Source organism: Mustela nigripes, chromosome 4 (genome assembly GCF_022355385.1).
Source record: "Mustela nigripes isolate SB6536 chromosome 4, MUSNIG.SB6536, whole genome shotgun sequence".
NCBI classification, from domain to species: domain Eukaryota; kingdom Metazoa; phylum Chordata; class Mammalia; order Carnivora; family Mustelidae; genus Mustela; species Mustela nigripes.
The window spans coordinates 94273576-94295156 of NC_081560.1; the positions used below are offsets into that span (position 1 = coordinate 94273576).

Genomic DNA, 21581 nt, shown 5'->3' on the forward strand with positions numbered 1-21581 from the left:
ACCTGCTCGAGGGCAGACGCCAGCTCGCCCGGATTACTGCAGGATGAACTAACTCGTTCCTTCCTCCCGAGTACAGAGCTGAAGCTCCGCAGGAACTGGCCACTAGCCGAGGTCAGGCAACTGCTGGGAGGTGGAGGCGGGACCAGAACTCAGGCCGCTTGGACCCTGGGACCCAGCGGAAAGGACCCCGCTGAGATCCCGAATTCCATGGCTCCCAGGGGAGGGGCTTTCCAGGCCCGACACGCGTTCTGTGGAAGACCCTTGGGGGCCAGGAAAAGATCTTCCATAAGACCTGCCGAGCATGCGCCTTCCCTCTGTTGGCAGAGTGCAAGGCCAGGGGTGGCTCTCATCCACACCACTCCCCAACCCATGACAGAGACAAAGGGGTCAGAGTAGTCCAGGCCAGTGGGTGAGGGGCTGAGGCACAGCCAGAGTTCTAGCCACGGATCTCATGCCACAGCTGTGCGTCTGTGACATCCACATCCTGCTCCCCAAATCCCACTTAAATGCAGACACCATGACTTTAAAAAGGAAGCCAGCAAAGAGAGGTACAGAAGTTCTTCTAATTGACAATGGACACTGGGCAAAAGTACCATTAATCACTCTGAGTCAGAACCCCTTGGCCAGACCCACGAGGAAGAGTCTACATGACGTGGTCAAGGGTAGGAAACCCCCTTGCCTGGGGAGTCGTGAGTACCCCTATCATTATCTTTACCAGCAGGAGCCCTGTCAAGAGAATAACAAACGTGTTACAGCAACACCATTACTGCATACCCAACACCAGCCCCACGCAAGGCCCAACGCTCAGGACAAGGGATCCTCAGCTCCTGGGGTTGTGAAAGGGGCCTGGGGGCCACCCCATGGGCAGCACAGGGATGGGACGCAAACCATCACCAGCGTAGGCCCTCCCTGAACTGCCCCCAATGCACACAGATTACAGGACGCACATTACAGCTAGAGGAAAGGAACAGGACCCGCATCCCTGACGCCCCAAGACAGACCCGCCCGGGCCTGCAGGTCCCTCTGTAGGAGCTCAGACTCTCCCAAAGGCATGGGATGTGCCCAGAGACGCACCCACTTGTGATCTCAGGGAGTGGGAATGTCTCAGCCATGGGGCAAGGGAAGGGGCCTCTGGCCCCCACTCTGTACTCTTGCAAGAAGGAACAGGACTGGTTTTCCAGTGGGAAGAATGCGACACCCGCGTTCCCATTCTGCATTTACGCTCTGTGCCCTCAGCTGGCACTGAGATGGCTCCAGCCCCTGGTTTCTTATGAAGTGGAGTGATTAATCCCACCTCTTAGTGCGGTTAGAGGAAAGAGATAACGGGTGTACAGGTGGCCAGCGGGCTGTATCCCTGAGGAGAGCTCTGTCCCTGGTGGATGGAGCCCAACACTCCCTCAGGACCTCATTTCCCACCTGATCCTGCTCCTTCCAGACCTCAGCAGGTGCACACCTGCACCTGCCCCAGGGCCTTTGCTCTTGCTGTTCTCTGCCTCCATTGCTCTCTGTCCTGGCTCACTCCCTCCCCTCCTCTGCCGGGCCTCCCTGACCATCCTTTCTCAGGGAGGTGTTCTGTCTGCCACACACCCACACTCAGACACTGCAGCTTTGAGCATGTGTTAAGGACCATTTGCATCCCCCACAAGAACACGGCCTCTGGCTGGGCTGGGGGTTTGGGAACCTGTAGCATCCCTAAAATAAGGGAACAGACTCCGGTACCCAGTGGGCAACAAATAACCAAGAAAGCCAATGTTCTAGCACGTTCACACACAGGGAAAACTGAGGAGCTGTTCTAGATTCCTCTACCTCAGTGGGCAAAAGAACTGAAAACCAACCAGCCCAAACAAACCCACAGCCACACAGCATGAAGGCAGGCGTGTCCACAGCCCCAGGGCCCCCACTCTCCTGCAAGCAGCGACCACCCCCACCATGAGACCAGCTGGCTGGTCTGCAGAGACAGAGCAAGGCTGCAGGGGCACCGAGGTCGCCCACACCAAGGCTCCAACACGCCAAAGCACGCACACGCAGTGAAGGTACAGCTGGCCCGGGGCGCCTGGGGGGCTCAGTTGGTTGGGCAACTGCCTTCAGCTCAGGTCATGATCCTGGAGTCTTGGGATAGAGTCCCACATTGGGCTCCTTGCTCGGCGGGGAGTCTGCTTCTCTGTCTGACCTCTCCCCTCTCATGCTTTCTCTCTCAAATAAATAAGGAAAATCTTAAAAAAAAAAAAAAAAAGGTACAGCTGGCCCACTGGCAGGCAGAGGGACCAGATATGCCCCCGGGTTGCCCAAAGGTCGCCAGGCCTTGGCACAGGGGTGCGGCAAAGAGGGGGGCACGCATGGGGTGCTAAACAATGGCAAGGTATCTCTGCCACTCAAGTCCCCCCACCATCCTCCCAACAGTAGTGCTTTCCCTCGCTCAGACCCGCCCACTGCCCCGCCTCCTCCCTCAGACACGCCCACTGTTCCGCCTCCCCTCCCCTCAGACCCGCCCACTGCCCCGCCTCCCTCCCCTCAGACCCACCCTGCAGAGGCTTCCTAGCAAGCGGGTCTTTCCCACCTGCACCATAGGCGGGAACGGGGCTGCAGCACCTGGGTAGGGACCCGCTCACCTGCCCAGCGCAGCTGCCATGATTCCGACACCCGAAGTCAACAATGCAACCAGGGCCCCACACAGCTGCCTGCAGAACCCTACCCCGGAAACTATCAGGAGCCCGCCCCCACCCCATTCGCAGCCCCCCAGGAGCTTGGCTCAATCCTTAGGGACACTCCTGTTTAGTGATGGCAGAGGGCCCCTTGGGGTGGCAGGGGTCTGGAAAAGAAAGGGGAATAGTATTACCCCAGGGCCCAGGCACAGCCCTGACTCCGGCTGTGGTTCCAGGTCCCCTGTGTGGCTGGTGTCTTGCTGCTGCCACCAACCCCAAGGGGTGGGGGGTTTGGGGGAGTGGGGGGGGGGGGTTAGGGAGGGCACGGCCCCCAAGGGAAGGAGGCTCCAGGCTTCCAAGCTCTGCACCATGTCCAAACCCAGCTGCTACAGAGTGGCCCCCTGTGGGGTCGGAGTGGGGGCGAGGACATTGAATTCTAGAAGGTGCAGCCGGGGGCTTCCTCTTCCTGCAGCCTTTCTGCTGGGGAACTGGGAGGGGAGCTTTCAGTGGTCCCTCCCCCCCGTCATTCCCCTCCCCGTCACCTTTCCCTTCTCAGCCAGAACCCGGGCTCCTTTCAAAATGAGGCGAAGGCGTAGTCTGGTAATGATTTCCCCGCAGCCAGGGACTAGTTAAAAATCAAACGAACGTAAACAGGGCTCTGATTAGGCGTGCATGACACAGCAGGGCAGCTTATCAAGTGGAAAAGAACAAGGAGGAAGAAACCACGGAAGGGGCTGCCTGGGCAGTGCCCCAGCCCCGCCCACCCCCACCTGACCTTGAGAGGGGGCGTTCCGCCAGGAGGGAGCAGGCCTCTGAAAGCACTAGGAAAAGACTGCAAGAAAATGGGGGAGACCAAAAGACGGACAGAAAGAAGGAAACTCGCCTTCCCATCCTGGCTCCGCACAGATCAGGCAACGCCCACCTGTGCGCACAGGCCTGTCAAAAACCAGCCAAAGGGACCCACTCTGCCTCCTTCCAGGCACCAGCCCCTTCTGAGGCCAAAAAAGCATAGAACTGACTTGTAATAATTGGTTCCGCCACATGCGGCCCTGCTTCCAACGGACATCCGTTCTAACAGAACAAATGTGACGGTTGCTTGGGCTCCCTGGACCCTCCTCTGTCTCCTGTGTACTGACTATGAGCCTCGCCCTCTACTGTCCCGTCAGGTTCCCTTACAAAGCTGGTTCTCATCTCAGAAGAGCTAACAGGGTCCTCCCTTTGAGTCTTCCATGCCAGCAGGCACGTGTCCAGGGCTGGCTGCTGCTGGGGGAGGCTGTGTCCGCAGAAGGAAAGAGATGCAGAGATGTCCTCCAGCAAATACGGGACATTCTGAAGACACAGGCCCGATGTGCGGGGCTCCTGTGACACCCCCAAAGCTGTGAAGCAGGAACCGGAAAACCTGTTTTGCAGATGCGAACAGAGGCTCAGAGAGCCTGTAGGGCATCTGGGACGCACCCTGACCTCGGTCCCCTCCCCAAGTCCATGCCTGCCATTCCTTGAAGACACTGGAATCCTACAGCAGACCAGCTGCCTCGGTGACATGAGCAATTTAATTTAGGAAAGGAATTCGCCTGGATGTTTTCTGTGCAATTTCCCCCACACACACGGCACTCCCTCCTCACCCCATGCTTCCCTCCCTAGCTCCTGACCTGGCTCCCGGTCCGCTGAGTCCCCTGTGCCATGGCTGCTGGGTTGGCAGTGACAGTTCCGTGTCCCCTTTGCAGGCTGCAGAGCGGCGGGCACCCAGGCAGACTGTGAGACACGTTCCCTCCCGCGGCGCCCACAGCCCCTGGGGGCAGGAGCCCCTGAGAAAGGGAAGGCTCCCTCCCTTCCCTGATGCCCCTGGCTGGGGATGGCTGCCCCTGGCTGGGGATGGCAGCCCCTGGCTGGGGACAACAGCCGATGGCTGGGGCTGCCTCCCGCTGGGGGTACATGGTGCTCTCCAGCTCCCCTCCAAGTGACACACTCAGGCCACACAGCCAAACCAACTGCCTCCTTGCCATGTCCCCACCGGCCCCGTGCAGGGTTCCCAGGGAAGGAGAGAAAAGGACCCCCTCCCTGCATCCACCTCCAGGCGCTGTCAGGCACACAGCCTGCTCCTGCCTGACCTTCTGGGGCAGAGAGGGAAGGCACCGAGGGGCACCAGGGCACTCGGCACAGGTATGTGCCCTATTCTGGCTGTGGTAGGAGTCTGGGGACAGAAAGCCCTGTGCAGGCTGAACAGAGTTCATTTTACCTGAGGCGAGGTAGGCCTGGGTCAAACCCAGCTCTGAAATCAGGATGGAAAGGGGTCACTGCACCATGAGCCCACCCTGCTACGGCTCCCACCCCCCACCTCTCTTCTGCGACCTTCATTCCTCCTCCTAGACCGCATTATGTGCTCAGAACTCTTCTCTCCTAAAGATAACTGTCCTTGGGGCCCCTCGGTGCCCTCCTCGTGCCACAAAGCGTGCTTGGGGTTTGCTTTCAGAGTGATTTATAAGCACATCTCCACTTCCTTCTAGGCTTTCTGCCACAATCCACCTCGGCTCAGGTCCTGATTAAAAATTCTGACCACAGCTGTGTGATCTCAGGTGAGTTACTCAACCTCTCTGACCTCACTCTCCTTATCTCTGCAAAAGTGACCCGGCAAAGGGGAGTTCAAGGAGAGCCACCCAGAAATCACAGAGGGGGATATCCTTTGAGACCAACACAGAGGTGAATGCTGTCTCTGCACACCCCCTTCCTGCCCTGGGGACAGATTCTGGAATCTGCCACACTCCAGGCCTGCCTCCTCAGGGGCTGAGGAGTAAGAGCATGTCGGATTAAGGAGAAGGCCTAACTCAGCTCAACTGATCTTGTCCTTTGGGAATAAAGTTGAAAAACAGATTCTTCATAGAAATCTAAAGTAAAAACTAGATTTTTAGAATAATTCCTCCCAAAGTTTTATAAGCCTTTGTCCAACCTCATCCAGACTGCCAGTGTCGACTGTCCTGCACATGCCTGGGCACGGCTCGAGCTGGCCCGAGCTTTCGGCAGCTGTAACACGGCGTCCCGTGGCCAGATGGTTAGGGATGCTGCCCGGGCTCTGACCACCAGCTGCAGTGGCAGCGATGGTCTGCCCAGCTTTCTGGGAATGGACCCTGCACGGACACCTGCCTGTGTCCCCACCTCTGGTGTCAGACAAGTGTCTCGGGGTCCTCTGCGTTGTGCAGACAGTGCACCCAGGTTCCAGCCTCTTGGGCCTAGAGAACTCTGTCACCCAGCAAGCCCACTGGAGGGGGTGAGCACGTGGGGGACCCCCGCGCCCTCTGGGCTGGAGGGGAGATGTGGGTGATCTCAGAAATGTCCTCCTCCTTGGGGGGGAGGGGCAGGGGGAACTGAGGGTCTGCTCTTCCCAAGTGAGAGAAGAGCCTGGCCAGGAACGCATCCTTCCCAGAGTGTGCTGGCGGGCGTCATTATCTCCCCAAGTCACCCACGCAGAGATCTGTCTCTCCTCTGGGCGTGCAGCACTGCGGTCCTTGTAAACCTCTCCCGAAACGAGGTCTGCTTTCATTTTACTCCAATAGCATCCTGCATCCTGTGCTAATTAAAGACTGCCCTGCATTTGTACTGAATTACTTCTCATTCCAGAGTAAATCGAGAACACCTGGGCCTCGGAGAACACGACCTCTTGGCCCCAAGAGCAGACCCTCGGCGACTCCGATATGCTCCAGGGTGAGAAGGAAGCCTCCCTGAGCCTCAACCCTGGTTTCTGTTTTCTGAGCAGCAAAAGATGCGGGGACCCTCATGGGCATTAAAGGAGACTGGGGCCCCGAAATACTTGCAGCCCCGAACTGGGGGCTTCTCAGGTGATCCTTGTCACCTGTAGACTGAGCGCTGCCGGGCTCCGAGACTCCGAGCCGCCCCCTGAACCGCCAGGCAGGAAGGCGCCCGCCGCAGGAAGGCAGGGGCACCTCGCCCGCTGAGCCGGGCTGCTGGAAATTGCTCCCTCTGGAGCCAAGATGAGCTCTGGCCAAACGTTCCCTAGAAACAAGGCAGGCTGTAAATTCTTGGAGAAACCCAGAGTAGGCGGGAAAAGCAAGAGAGAGAGAGAGTAGGAGCAAAGCATTCCATCCGGGAAGTCTGAGCAGAAGCGCCTCTCCGGGAAGGGGCGCGCCCACCGCGCCCAGTGGCTCTCAGCGGCAGAGGAGGCCACCAGGACTGAGGGCACTCCCACTTGTCCCCAGGCTAGGCTCAGCACAGTGTGGTACAGGGCACTGGGGCACGCAGCAGCCCACCCCCCAACCACGACAGCACAGCACCTCTCCCTGCCAACCACCCAGCATGGACCTGGCATGTCCTGGGCACTTACTTGGGCAGCCTCTGACCTGGCCCCTTGCGGGCACTCCTAACCACGAAAACACATTCCAGACCCAGTGGGCCAGGAGAACAGGCAATCGTGGCCAAATCAGAGCTCAACGGGCCAGCCAGCCATGAACCCCCTTCCAAACCACTATGGCCTGCCGCTCCCAGAGAACACACACACAAGGCAGGCTCTCCTCTGCGAACCGGCTTCCCGGAGCTGGCCTGGCACTCCACAGATCCTTAAACCCTGGAGGTCCCATCTCCCCAGGAGCATCGTCCGTGCCTCTAGTGGTCTGGTTTGCGAAGCACTGGGCTCTGATGCAGGTCTAGGAAGCCTTGCAGAGGCCGTGCGTGCGCGGGCACGCACACACACACACACACACACACACACGTGTGCCACACAGGCGCACACGCTCCCCACTTACCGTCCTTCCCGACAGCCCAGCAGTGTGCCCAGGCTGCAACTGGCAGCCCCGCTCTCCCACGCACAAAACCTTCACCCCCAGAACAGCAGCATCCCGTGCACGCGGGGGGGGGGTGCCTCCTGGCAGGGCTCCGGCTGCCCTCTCTGGGGAGCGAGACCTTCTGGGCCAAGCCTGGGACTCCCTGACTGGATTCCTCCAAAAAGGCCAGTGCAATGTAAACACAAGGGCGGGGTTTCGCGCAATCAGGTTGAGTGAAATTTGAACTCTGGAGGTTGAGGAGGCGGAGAAAAGGCTTCCCAGGAGCCACTCAGCCAGACCTCAGCCTTCCAAACCCACCACCCACGCCACGGACAAACCGCCACCTGAGCATCCCAGGGCCTGAGCATCTCCACCTGAGCATCCCACGGCCTGAGCATCTCATGCGTTCCTCAAACTGTTGGCGGGGACATCCCTGCCCGACTTCCTTCCTCTCCGAGGCTGTTTCTCCCTTTCGAGCTCCCCGGGGCTCATCACACAGAGCACATCCTGCCTCCTCGCGTTCCTTCCACCCCTCCCCTCCCGGGATCCGCACCTGCTACCCCGGTTTACGCCCCACCCTCGCGGCGCAGCCCTGTGCTGGGGCCTCGCGCTGGGGCCTCGTGCCCCGACTCCGTAAATGGGCAGAATGGCCCGCGCAGACCATCACAGCCCCATCAGAGCCCTGACCCGTGTAACTGCTCTGTCTGCCCGAGGAGGGACCCTGCCTGGTGGGCAGCCCCGACAGGGCAGCGCCCACCTCCCATAAACCGGCTCTCACCGGGGAGAAAGGATCCCTTTTGTTAGGGATGTAATGCACTGTTGTGAGCCAGAAGGCCGGGTCGATGGGGTGCAGAGAGGACACGGACCGACCCCCTCCCCTCGCAGGAGCGGACCCCGTGTGTCACAGAAGGGACAATGTGCAAAAGAAAGGAATCAGAGCTGCGCGTCTCCGGAGTGCCTGGGGCCTTGCTGGGTCGGAGGACACAACATGCACACCCATCCCACGTCCAGAACCAAGAGCTCCTTCCACGCCACTCGCCGTCCTCCTCCCACGTCTCCCGCAACGACGTGGTCTCTGAGGCCCTGCTGAGGTGTGGACCGAAGGCAGTGGCTGGCTCAGCGTCTGTGAAGGCCTCCGACATTGTAGTGTCACCAGAGCTGTGACTCTGTACACGGGATCACATGTCTAGTGCGGGGAAGACTCCGTGGGTTTCCCAATGATCTCATGAAGCCCTTGGCGGGGGGCACAGGAGGCTGGGGGGCCCCTTGCAGGTGGGATACAGAGAGACGCCCCACGGGAGGCCTCAGGGCGGCCCCAACCAGCCCCAACAGAAGCTTCCAGGGATGCTTCCTTGCTCTCACGCGTTGCTCACTGGGGCCTGATCCTCGTCCAAAAGCAAAGCACCAAAATGTCTCCAGCAGTCTCGAGACCGAAGCCACACGTCCAAGACACCTGGTCGAAGGACACCAAGCATGACGCCAGGTAACGAGAGTGTCACACTCAACAGTGATCCAACACAGGTCACAGGTCACAGGGTGACCACCCTCAGCGCGAGTCCATCAGGACTCGGAAGATCCCCATGTCCTGCAGCAACGTCCCAGGGACCATGACAACAGGGACCATGACACCAGGGCTACATCGGGCTGTGAACAAGCCACTGCTACGTGAAAGTAAAACAACTAAAAGTGCGCCACCTCTCAGTTTTGGGAGGAAAACTTCCCGGGGCTGCCAAGCACCGTCCGGGGCCTGTTCAGCGAGGTGAGCACTGAGTGTGTGCAGGGAACCCCGCCGTGCACCGGGGTCCATCCAGATGCCTTCTGCTTATCCACCAGGACCCATTTTCCTGGCCCCTGCACCTGCCCATCTGCAGTCCCCAATGGTCTGACACCAGCCTCCTCTCCCGAACAGACACACCTGCCACCCGGTCACCCACATGCCAGGCGTCCCCACAGAGAAGGGCCTCCTAGGAACATGGCTGCCTGGAGCAGTGACCGCGACAACCACCCCCCAGCTCTGTTCTCCGTTCAAGGGGGGCCTGGTGCTAGCCCCCAGCTCACGCACTGAGCAATCTGAGGGTCCCTTGCAGCCCCCACGGCTGACACAGGGTCACACACTGCCACCAAGATGAGCCCAGTTCTCAGAAGCATCTGGCTGCCAGGCCTACTGCATGCTCTGCGGTCCGGGCGTGATATGGTAAACGCAACTCCACGAACAGACACATCGTCTCACGCTTCCGCCTCCCGCCCTCTGCCCTGCCCGACGGCAGCTTCCAGAAAGAGAAGAGAATGAAACGCGGCCATGCCCTCTGTCCTTGGACTGGCAGTGGGAATAAAAGCCTGATTACGTGCAATTGTGTGTGTAAAAACCTTGTTTGTTGAGAGTTTTTTTTGTTTTGTTTTGTTTTGGTTTGTTTTTTAAGATTTTACTTGTCTGACAGAGAGAGAGAGAACACAGCAGGGGGAGTGGGAGAAGGAGAAGCATGGACCCTGATGTGGGACTTGATCCCAGGACCCGGGGATGATGACCTGAGCCAAAGGCAGATGCTTAACGACTGAGCCACCCAGATGCCCCTTGTTTATTGAAATTTAAATCCAATTCCAAAGCTGCATTGTCGCAAAACAACCCTGAGGGCCGTGGCTTCCAGCTGTCAATGGCAGAACCTGGTCTCCGAGTAGGGCTCCACGCAGAATCCCCAACATGACAGATCCAGAAGGCAGGGGAGGGACGGCGGGCAGAGAGGGTCCGGGCAAGGGAACGGCCAGGGACATGCCTGCTGGAGAGCCTAGAGCTGCCGGACAGGCGGCCTGTGCCCAAGGACACCCTCCCTCTCCCCCCGTCAAGGCCACGGCCAAGAGGAATCACGCATGGCTGGAGCCGGGTTACCTGGCAACACCCGGGGGGACACACATGCATCCCAGCCCCGGCCCCGCTCAGGCTCTTGCTCTGCTTACCAAACATGGAGTGAGACCTGACCCGCTTTCCCAGTGCAGGTGGCCTCGCTGAAATGTCCCCGACACAGCCAACACGCCCCCACAGGCCCTGGGTGGAGGCCTCTGAAAAAGGGGTGCCCTTCCTGTACCTGGCAGGCGAGAGACCGGGTCTCCCCATGGAAGACACAGAAGGCCGCCTCCGGGCCTGACGTGCGCACCGCCTTCGCCCAGCTGAGGTGCACGGAAGAGAAGGTACACGGGAATCGATGAGATGTGACTGGTAACAGCTTGTCTGCAGGAGTGTCCAGAAGGGGGACGGGGGACAAAGCCGTCACCACGCCTCGCGTAGGCACCCGAGCATCGCACACCCGCGGACGTCACAGGATGCGCCGTCTGGGAGATGGTGGGCAGGGCCGCTCCCACCTTCCAGGTTTTTACCAGGCTAGTGTGTTCCTTTAATTACCAGGTTTTGGGGTTTGGCTTCTGAAAGCTGAATGACTCTGCCTTCACTTACCGCCTCGATGTTAATTCCCACGCAGAAACCCAGGATCACTGACGCCAGCCTTCACAGGCCAGAATCCCACCCGAGAGTCTGGGCCTTTGACATCCCAAAGGTGGCTTGCCCGTCCACGTAGCAGATGCCCCGGCCATCCTTTGAGAGGTCAGCACCCCCTAACCTCGCGAAATACGCGTTGGTCATAAGCCCACCAGCAGTCACACACAGCTCAGCTGCTAGTCCCCAAGGCAGGGCGCCCATGACAGCATCCAAACACCGCGCTCCCAGGAAGGATGCGGGGCCGGGCAGGAAGTGCCAGGTCATGTCAGCAGGTGCAGCATCGGTGGGCAGGCGCGATGCCCCCTCAGTCATGGATGGCGGGGGATGCGGAGGACAGTACAGAGGCGCATCCAGGACTCTGAGCACACCCGGGTCCAAGGCTGTGAGGCGGGGGCCGGGGGTGGGCTGAGAACCCCGGCCACACCCAGCTGAGCCTCTGTCCCATGTGCAGGGCGAAGCCGCTCCAGGAGCTCAGCCGTCCCAGGGGCATTCATGTGAGTTGCCGCCTACAAACTTAGTCAGACTTGGATCTTGACGGCCTTTCTCAGATGCAACCAGGGCTAGCAAAACCGTGGGCTCAAAGGGCCGAGACGGCTCGTGCCCGGCTGTCACTCATTCGACTGCCTCCGACATGGTGTGCATTCTGGTGATGGGATCCAGCCCGGTGTCGAGCGAACCCCCACAGGATGTTCCCTTGGTTCTGAGCACAGAGATGAGAGTCTTGTTCTTCAGGTAAGACGAGTGTGTCAGCACACAGTCCTCCTTCCTGTCTGCTGCCTGTTTTCTGGGGCAGATGAACTCTTGGGGTCCCGGGATCAGCCCTGAAAGGTGCGCTGGAGGCTGGACCCTGGAATCAGGAGCGTGAAGGGCAGGTGCTTTCCCAGGTCCAAGCAGGATGTCCGGGGGCAGACACTGTCGCAGGACCCCAGCACACGCCTGAGCTCCGGGGTATGAGGCGAAGGGACGTTCCTGACTGGTACACAGCGACGAGGCATCCAGCCCTGGGAGCTTGGCGGGCGGCGTGTCCATCTTGCCGATGAGGGGCCTCACCCATCTCGCTCCGGCCAAGCCGCCTGCCACTTTGTCTGCCGGATGCAGCGGACCTTCCTTGGTGAAGTGGCTGAGGGTCCACACTTGCGTTGGTTTCCACACATTAACACCGAACCGCGATTTCCAAGTAGGAAAGCTTTCAAATCCACTTCCGAAACGGCAGCACCGACTGTCGTCGCTGGATCGGGAACACAAGCCATGCGGCTCCCTGACCAGCTCTGCACACCCCGCAGCGAGATGCCTCCTGACCCCGCACAGAGCCCCCTGGCTGTCAGCACTGAGCTCCACCATCACTGGTCCCTGGGGGGCGGGTGATGCTCCACACTCAGGGAGTCCTGTCCATGTGACGCTCGGTGACATTTAGGGACGGTGCACTCACTGATCGCTGAGCGACATTGGGATGACGGTGATGGAAAAGTCAGCAGGGTCTAGGGCACCACAGCCCATCACCCCAGGCCCTGGTGCGTTCCAGTCTCACCCCACCGCAGTGGCCGTCCGACGGTGCAGGGAGAGATGGAATCCACGTGCCCTCCCACAGCCACCTTGGGGGTACCCAACCCTCACCGACCCCACGCCAGGCCAGGTCGTCCCCAAGCCCCGGGCTCCAAAGGAGGAGCAACATTGTTAAGGGGCCCTGTGACCTGCAGCACTGTCGGGGGTCCATGGCCCACGTCTACTCAGCGCCCCTGGCTTGACGACGACTCCCTGTGCAGAGCGGGGAAGGGCTCAGAGAGGTCAAGTGACTGCTCAAGGCCACACAGCTACCATGGAGAGGCGGGAGGCACAGCGGAGCGACCCACGCTCCCCCGGATGGGACGGTCCCGGTCACCAGGCCCAAAGGGCACAGCTCCACAGGAGACGCGGAAGAAAGAAGGATTTCAAAAAAACAAAGACAGCAGGTAGAGTCAGTGGCCGTATGTGGGCTCCACGTCTGCAAATCCAGCCACTCACCGAGCACCGTTACGTCGAACCCCAGACCAGAGCAGCTCGTGGCATTCTCACCGTCACTCACTGAGGCGCGCAGAGGGGCCGGCTTCGGAGCCGTCCCACGTGTGTGCTCCCAGCTCCCACACCATAAACGAGCCCCCTCCAGTCCTACGGCATGTCAGTGTTCGCATTTCCATTATTTTTGTTGGTATTTTTGCTGTTTAAAATGACCCCCAAGAGTAGTCCTTAAGGGCTGTCTGGTGTCCTAAGCAGGAGAAGGTCACAACGTGCTTTACATGGAACATCTGTGCATCAGGGACACTTGGCTCCCACCTGAGTTCCGTGCTGCCGGCCGAGGCGGCTCACAGGGTCCACAGGACGGATTAGGTCCGGTGTGTCTGGACGGAGCTGCAGGAGTGATGTAGTTACGCACTCGTGGGCTTACGAAAATGTGGCGACACGAGGTTCACAAGACCCCACCCACCCGGGAGCAAAGGCCAGTGTTCGCTAAGTCAGTGTCAGGGAGAGTGGGGGGGGTGGCAGCCCCACAAGGTGGTCAATGCCTCCCCCACTGTTCTCAGTGGCCCTCCCAACAGGACGCCACGGGCCACCACCCACTGCTTCTGCAGAGAAGCCGAACCCTGAGTTCCAGCACCTGGGGGCAGGCTGGGTCTGCAGGAGGCACGCTCACACGCCCAGTCCAGCAAGGCACGGGTTAGTAAGGAACAGAACGGACAGTGGGTGGAGAGGAGCACAGCAGGTGTAAGAGGCCACGCTGGGCCAGCTCTCCCTGATGGTCCTTGTCCTCTGCATGCCTGGGGCTACCCGGCCAGTCCCAAGAAGTAGCGCCCCAGGTCGGCCAGCCCAGCGCAGGAGACGCTGACATCGACCCTAACGAACCCCTCTCAGCTCACACTGCCCGACCGAGACTGTTCTCTGAGGCCTCCTGTGGCACCAGGCACCAGTGAGGGGAGGGGAGACCGTGGCCGAACGAAACTTGCCCAGAGGAGCTCTGGGGTCAGCGGGCTAGGACGGAAGCCCCATCTCCCTCAGGCTGCCCTGCGTGATCTCTGACCCATGACCCCGGGCCAGCTGCACCTATGAACACTGACGGGCCCCCGGCCAGTCTCTCGGGAACCACTCCGCGTGTGTCATGGTTTCTGGCTCTTGTAAGGGAGAAACATGACGGGGTACATGACGTACACAGTGTGTCCCCCACGGCTCACTGCTTGGGACAGGGCAAACCACGCATGCTACGGAGACTGCAGGCACCCCCCCCCACTGCCCGCCAGGACCCTGGACCCAGGAGGAGAGGCATGACTGACCCCCATGAAGACAGGAACTGCTCGGCCACACGCACACCAGATGTCCCTCCCCAGAGACCCTGCAGGCCAGTGGCCCACGACGTCAGGGTCAGGGGGAGGTCTCTCAGCAACACCTGCTTCTGGCTAGTGTACATCAAGAGGAAACCAGTTTGACAAAGAGCCTGGTGGTTTTCTCTCCCAAATCAGGCCCCACCATGGAGGGGGGTGGGGACTATTCCTGCTGGCCGGGGAGAAGGCCCCCATCCTTCCTTGGACCTGTGTGAGGTCTCTTCTGTGGGGGAGCCCGGCAGAGCCTCTCTGCCCTCATGACAGCACCAGGGCCCGTGGTGTCCATCTCAAGGGTGAACGGGCAGGTGAGGAGGTTCCACAAGCCCATACATTCCTGCCAAGGGAGCTCCCGGGTGCAGGACAGCAGCCTGGCCACAGCCCAGCGAGGCCACACCCACTGTGCCACCCCAAATCCTCAAGCCTGCTTTTCACAGGCTCCCCCAAACCACAGCACTGGAGAGGGGCGCTCTGGACCCCGAAAGAAGTCAGGATTTCTGGAAAGCTTGCAGACCCCGAGCAGACGGTAAACAGGCCACCGTCTCCGCCCCTCCCTGGCCCAGGCGGCGGCAGCCAGACGTACCTTCTCCCCCCGCGCTCAGGCTCTCGTAGGAGTCCCAGCGGATCAGAGGGTCTGCAGTGTTGAAGTCCACTATCACTCCATGGTCATTGCGCAAGTGTTCACACCCTGCGTGGAGGAGGTGTTGGTCACAGGGCAGGCACGTGGTGGCACACCGGCCCAGATGACGAGGCACGAGCATCCCAGGCGCAAGCACCGGCAGCCAGCGCCGAGACCCCCACACCTGCCCCCACGGGCCCGGGGGCGTTCACAGCGTCGTGCACTGCTCTCAACAACCTGGTCGAGACCAGAGCCAGGTGGGCAGGGAGCAGAGGGGACGCGGGTGCTCTGGCCACTCCAGGCTCGCAGACGCACGTGCCCACCTGCCGACACTCAGGGGAGGCCAGTGGGGCTCTGACCTCATGAGCCTTGCCCTTAACCATTCACTGAATTAGGACACTGATCTCACTAGGAGGGGCCTACTGTCCCCAGCAACAAAAGCAAAACTTTTCCCTATATGGATCTTGCTGTACCAAAGAGCCATTCGCCCTGACGGTAAAAGGACAAGATCTCTCCTTCAAGGCATTTTTTAGAAGAAAGGAGAACCTGCTTTGCACATAAACATCTGCTGTCCACTGTACTTCCAATCCTCTCCAACAACACTCGATTCTTCGTTGGGGGAGAAGTAAACATTCAGCATGATATCCCAGCAGACAGACCTCCAGGGACCAAGCTCTCACTGTTCCTGGGGTCCTGCTGATGCAGCCAGGCCTGCTGTCTCCCAACCACCCCCACCCCTGAAAGACAGCCTGCTTTGAAAAAACTCCTACGGCAATTTCCCGACACGCACAAAAGCGGGAGACTGGACGGAGACTCCACAGGACCCTCCACCCCATCGGGTGAGCACCGCGCCCCGGCACTCGGCACGCCGCCTACCTTTGAGCTTCTCGGGAGTGGCGGAGAAAAGCAACTCTATCTTGCCATTATCGGGAAAACGGTCATCTGAGAAAAAAAATCACACGTCGACGAGCTCAGAGATGCAGTGGCCAAAAAGCATGGACAACGCTGTGCTTCCAACCCCACCCGGATGGCGCCCATGTCCCCACGGTGGCAAAGTTCCACCGCTTTCCCGGAATGTTCTGTGGACCAGGGCTCAGCGTTCCGAAAGACCGGTACTGCGCAGCACGCAGGTTCACCATCTGGGGCATGGGGCTGAACAGGTACGGAAATGACCAAGGACCCGCGGCCACCGCCCCCCGCACCCCCATCAGCCGTGGCCCCACCTTGGCTCGCGTTGTCCAGATCCTCCTTTCCGAACACAAGTCCGAAGCTCTGAACGGCCCCCGTGTGAAACTGCAGGCGGAAAATCACGTCGCGGGTAGCCGAGCGGTACTTCTTGTGGTAGCACTTGACCTGGAGTGGAGAGGGGCAGGCCAAGGGCCAGCTGTTGAGCAGGAGGGGTGGACGGATGGGTGCAGGCCAGCCCCCCTCCGAGAGACCCCTGCTTTCGGTGCTCCCACGGGACCTGCTCCCAGGAAGGGCATGGCCTGGGTTGTCAGACCAGCACATGGGAACCGGCTTCGGATGGAGTCCTATGGCCCCGTTTTTGGGCTCTAAGAACTCCCCATGGAGAGGATGTTCCCCTGGTCTGAACTGTCTGTGTTTCAACTTAAAACCCCTCTGTCTTCACACGAGAAGCAGGTGGTTGTTACCATCTGTGGGATGTCCAATGAGTATGTGTGGGTGATGACGTAAAGAGTGAGGAAGACACGGGGTTGGGCAGAGACATAAGGAGGGGACGGGGGGGAGGGTGGGGGAGGCCCCGGCATTTAATCCCCAAGCCTGTTCATCCCATGTCCTGGATCTCACTTGAGACCTGCCCCCAGAAGCACCCTGGGGGAGACGTGAGCCCAGGCTGTGGTACCACAGCCCCGGGGCTGGGGGTGCCCTGGGTCCCTGGGAGTGGCTCAGGCCTCAGGGGTGATGGGCTCATGTGCAGCTTAGATGCACCCCCCCCCGCACAGGGCACTCGGCACCAGCGGGGAAGGGCAGGCAGGCAGGGACCCTGAGAGTCATTTCCCACCTTAACGTGGCGACCTTCCCCGCCCAGGGGAAAACGGATGTGGGGGCTGCGGGGAGGGCTCGCAGGAGAGGACGCTTGCCGACAACCTCCCCTGTCTGCTTCCCGGCCACAGCAGGACTGGGGCTCCTTTCCAGGGTCCGCAGGGGCCCGAGGCCAGAAGCGGGCTGGATTCTGTTCTCAGACAAGCGGAGCACGGGCAGCGGGTCCCTCTACTGTGTATGCCCAGAAGGGAGGGGAGGCTGGAGGCCGGGGCAGGGGCTCTCAGAGGCAGCTACGCTCACAGCCATGACTTCTCTAGGCCAGAGACGGGCCTCAAATGTCTGGTGCGTCAGAAAGGTCAACAAGAAGCGGCCGCTCGCACTGGTCTAGCCCAGCGGTGCAGAACACCCCAGTGGAAGGCTCTGTACGGCCAACCAGACAGACACTCCCACAGAGGAAAACTCAAGCCCCAGAAGCCCCTGGGAAACGCGCCCTCTGAGGTTGTTTACCTCTGTGCTATCTATAAGGAAACGGTCTGATAAATACAGGAGAAAATGTAAGCAGCTGGTCCGGGGAGCGTTCGGTGCTAACAAACACGGGGCCGGCTGCTGAGGACATAGGCCCCAGGCTCCGGCCTCCGGGACCCGGGCACGCGGCTGGCAAGAATTCTGGGGACACGCGGCAAATGCGGTGCACTTGCTCCCAACAGTGTGCCGTCTCCTCCTGCGGCTCCGTGAGGTCTCTGACCTCCCAGTGGGGCCCAACCCAAGGCCCACCTCTGGGCTTCCTCCCAGAACGTGCTGTGCATGCCTCCCCATGCCACAAGCCCTCGCCTGCACTGACCCCACTGACCCCAGAGGAGACCCCTCCAGGGTGGGAGGAGGTCTCCCGGTGCCCCCATCTCTCCAGGAGGACGGGCCTGAGTCTGTCTTGAGGGTGACACGGGGACAAGGGGGGATACGGGCTTACACCGGTCTGGTTCTCCAAACTTCTTAAATGCCGGGGGGGAAGCAAAGCTTGAAGCCACAGTACCAGGAGCTCCATCCTGTGGGAGGCAGCCCAGGCCGGCCCCACTGTCACACCGCAGGAAGGAGCGGTCCCACCATGCGTGGCCGCTGGGGTCTGTGCGCAGGACCCCAGGGAACCAGGGGCACCACGAGTGCTGGGTAGACCAGGCCCCACCCCCCAGCACAGCCCTGACTCTGGGGCCTTCCTCCCACCCCCAGTGAATAGGCTCCCCCTCCAGTTGGTTCCCAAGCGGCAGCTCCTCCTCCCCCGCACCCCTAGGCCGGGTCCTACCTTCCACAGGGACCCAAGGGGCTCCCTCTGCAGCTCACCGTGACTCATCACAGCTGACCCCCAACAGGGTGGCTCAGAGCCACCAATCCCAGCCCCCCAACCAAGTGCCCAGAAGTGGTGGTGGCAGAGGTCATGGCACTCGGGGGCAATGGATGGTCAGAGATGGAAGTCACCCTCCCCAGGCCATCCGTGGCTGATTGCCCTGGGACACAGTCACCTCCCCAGGCCGAGTGTGACTCTGGTGTCTGCAGACATTCCCCAGGACAAGAGCTCAGAACGGAGGAGTGACTGAGCTCACTGAGAGAGCAGCCGCCCGGCGGGGACGCACACTATCCCACGGGGTGTCCGTGGGACTCTCCCCAGCATGCTGGCTGACACCCAGGCTCCCCGCACGCCTCTGTGTGCTGCACATTGAGCTGCTCCTCCCGCAGATGGGGTGGCACCTGCCGACCCCAGCCCAGTTGCCCACCTTGGGGATGGACGCCAAGTGTCTTCAGAAGACACAGACCACAGGTGCATCCACGCACGAGGTCCGGGCAGCACTGCCCATACAGCAGCTCCGACCCTGAGATAGGATCGACCCACCTGCCGGGAGCCCCCCGGGGTCCCTGACACCCCATGTAGAGCCGGAACCCTACACCGCCCAAGCTGGCGGAGCTGGCTAGCTTCGGCGGTCAGGGGCCAGAACCGCGTTCTCCACACTCAGTGGAAAGAACTGTCAGCGCCTGCTGGACAAGAGCGCCCCGAATTCCCCCTTTAAGATCTCAAGTACCGACAGCACTTCGTAAAGATTACAGGGACCGAGGCCCGGAATGTCCCCTTCGTCCCCCTGGCATCTGCAAGTCTCCAAAACACAGCAATCCTCCGCCTTCAGGTTTTGGAACACGCACGTCTCTAACAACCCAAGGGCCGCAGCCTGGCCCCTGCAGAAAAGGAATGACCTCCGTCCACCCCAGGCTGTCCCTGAAGCCACGGCGGGGCACACGGGTATGACATGAACGCTACAGCTCGCGGGGAGCGCTCGTGCCTGGGGAAGGTCCTCGGCAGGGACATGGACTTCTCGGAGGCCACGGCGGGTGCTCGAGCAGGGGACCCCGCGATTCTGTGACAAGGATGAAACCTTCACTCTGGGTCAACACGCAGGAGAACCACGTGCTGTGTTGTCGGAGGCTGGAAGCCTCTGGCGAGGGGGCGTCGGAAGGAAGAAGGTCCATGGCCAACCCCACTTCGTTCAGTCTTGATGCAACAAGCCGCACTGTTCCGCTTGGCCTCGCCTTCTTCATGTTGCCTAAAAACCCGCCCGGGCCCCCGAGGGGACTGAGTGGCGGGCACGTGGAAGCACGGCCCACCGGGGCCTCAGTCCCCACAGTGCACACCGCGCACAGCTAGTGTCCTTGAGTGTGATGGAATGGCCCCTCAGATGAGCTCCGACCCACCGGCGTTCACGCGAACAGCCAGGCCTGACCCTCACACAACACGGGGGTGTCTGTGCTTCAGACTCTCAGCGACAAGAGAACGGCACCTGGGACCAAGGGGTCGAAGCCCCGGGAGCACCTGCGCCCAGGTCAGAGGTCAGCGGGCAGCGTTCCCTCTCCCCCCAAATCATCCGAACGCCCAGCTATTAACAGGAGTAGCAAAAGAAGCTTCATGCCCCCAACCCCCGCTGCTGGTGGCCTGTGGCTGCGGGACAGGCCGCGAGGAAGTCATATCCGCGGAGCATAAGCAGCAACCATGCACTGAGAGGACAGAGACCTGGAGAGCTCGCCCGCGGATGTCTGGACGCCTGCACAGCGAGCACCAACATGGGCCACGATTTTGAAAGATTGGGATTACGTCCAAACCCAAGGAGAGGTCAGCAGGTGCCCGCTGCGGACCAGCACACAGCCACCACAGAGCTAGGACCCCGGGATGCACCGAGACCCAGGCCGGGCACGGAAGAGGGCTGGCACAGGACGGGAGAGGGTGTGTGCGCAGGAAGTCCGAGGGAGCACAGGGACAGGCCCGCGGGGGTCTGGAAGAACCACCCGCCAGAGGACCGGAGTCCACACAGGGAGCGAAGGATGCTTCCAGAAGGCCCCGAGCACGAGGGCATCGGCAATGGTGCTGTGTGTCTGCAGCAGCTCTCTGAGCCGCCGTGCCCTCCAGGGATAAGTTAGGTCACAGGCGCGAACTCACAGAGCCTCACAACCACGAGGACAAAATGTAAGTGGCCACAGGGTTTGCACTGCAGAGACAGCAAGACGGGGCACGCTGGACGGGAAAGTGTTTATGAGCCCATCAAGGCCCTGGACCACCGCCAGGCTCCCGCTGCGTTGGCGCCCACGGCATTCCTCAGCGAGCTTACATAACAGCCTGGTCGCGCGCACGAAGGCTGCCCTCCTCCCCGGGGACAGCACGTTTACTGAGCACCTGAGGCCCTGCCCTGTGGGAGGGGTGGACCCGGGTGATGGGGGAGCCGGGGGTGCAGAGCGAGGGCAAGGGGGGCGGGCTGGCTGCGTCTGGTGGTCAGACGGCGGGTGGTTGCTGCCCGGCCTCACCAGGAAGTGCATCCCCACGAGCCCCCCGCCTTGAGGGGACAACAAACAGAGCCCTGGTCTCCCCAGCAGGTCCCGGCCCCTCAGAGCCCACACGGCCCAATTCCTGCAAAGGTGGCCCCTGTCATCTCTGCGAACCGGCCTCCACATCGCATCCCAGGGGAGGAAAGGAGCCAATCTGTCTGCACGCACACGCAGAAAATCAAAGAGGGGAGCACACGCGGGGCGAGCGGCCTTCTAGGAGGATGTGACCCAGGGGAGCGACCCCCGCCCCCAACTTCCAGAGCAAACCCAAGAATCTGGAGAGAACCTCTGCTGCTGTCAACGGTAAACCTACAAACATCGTCTCTGCTCCTCCGCGTCCTTTCCGAGTGGCCGCTGCTGCCACAGCTACCGCCACATTCCCGGGCGGAAAGGACCACGCCTGCGTGCACGGTCCTGTGTGCAACGGCCCCGGAAGCTACTCCCCGCGCACGGCTCCCCGGAGGTGAGGTTCGCCCGTGGGCTGGCCCTGCGCAGGGGCGCGTGGAGCGACCCTCCTGGGGAGGAGGGAGCAACCCACATGGGGGTTGGGCAGAGCCACAGTACACAACTCTCCCCCAGCTCGCAGGGAGATGGGGGGGCATAGGGGAGAGGGGACAGGTGCTCCTCAGCCCGTGGGGGCGGAGCGGAGGCGGCCTGCCCTCTGTGCTCTGCCAGCATCGGGGAACAGAACCGTGCACCGTCTTCCTCCCGGGGTGACCCCCAAGTGGATTTCGGGGATCCAAAAGCCCCGGGGGTTCAGAGCAGCAGCACAACATGGGCCCCACAGATTATGACCCGAGCATCCGGACTGTCCTCTGGGTCACCTCTCCTCGGACACCCCAGCATCTTCTCCCCCCA

General features: G+C 61.0%; 1 protein-coding gene across 9 annotated transcripts in view; it reads right to left on the reverse strand.

The window, feature by feature from the left end:
- Positions 1 to 21581, reverse strand: part of TNS3 (tensin 3) — a 200746-nt gene that overhangs the window by 62011 nt on the left and 117154 nt on the right. For 8 of the 9 annotated variants that reach the window (XM_059397165.1, XM_059397159.1, XM_059397158.1 and 5 more), the window contains 4 exons: positions 16088 to 16217; positions 15741 to 15806; positions 14829 to 14933; positions 13209 to 13283 (listed from right to left, as the gene is read on the reverse strand). In XM_059397165.1, coding sequence (XP_059253148.1) covers positions 13209 to 13283; positions 14829 to 14933; positions 15741 to 15806; positions 16088 to 16217 — 376 coding nt within the window. The remainder of the gene's footprint in view (positions 1 to 13208; positions 13284 to 14828; positions 14934 to 15740; positions 15807 to 16087; positions 16218 to 21581) is intronic. The other variant, XM_059397160.1, reaches the window with a different exon arrangement.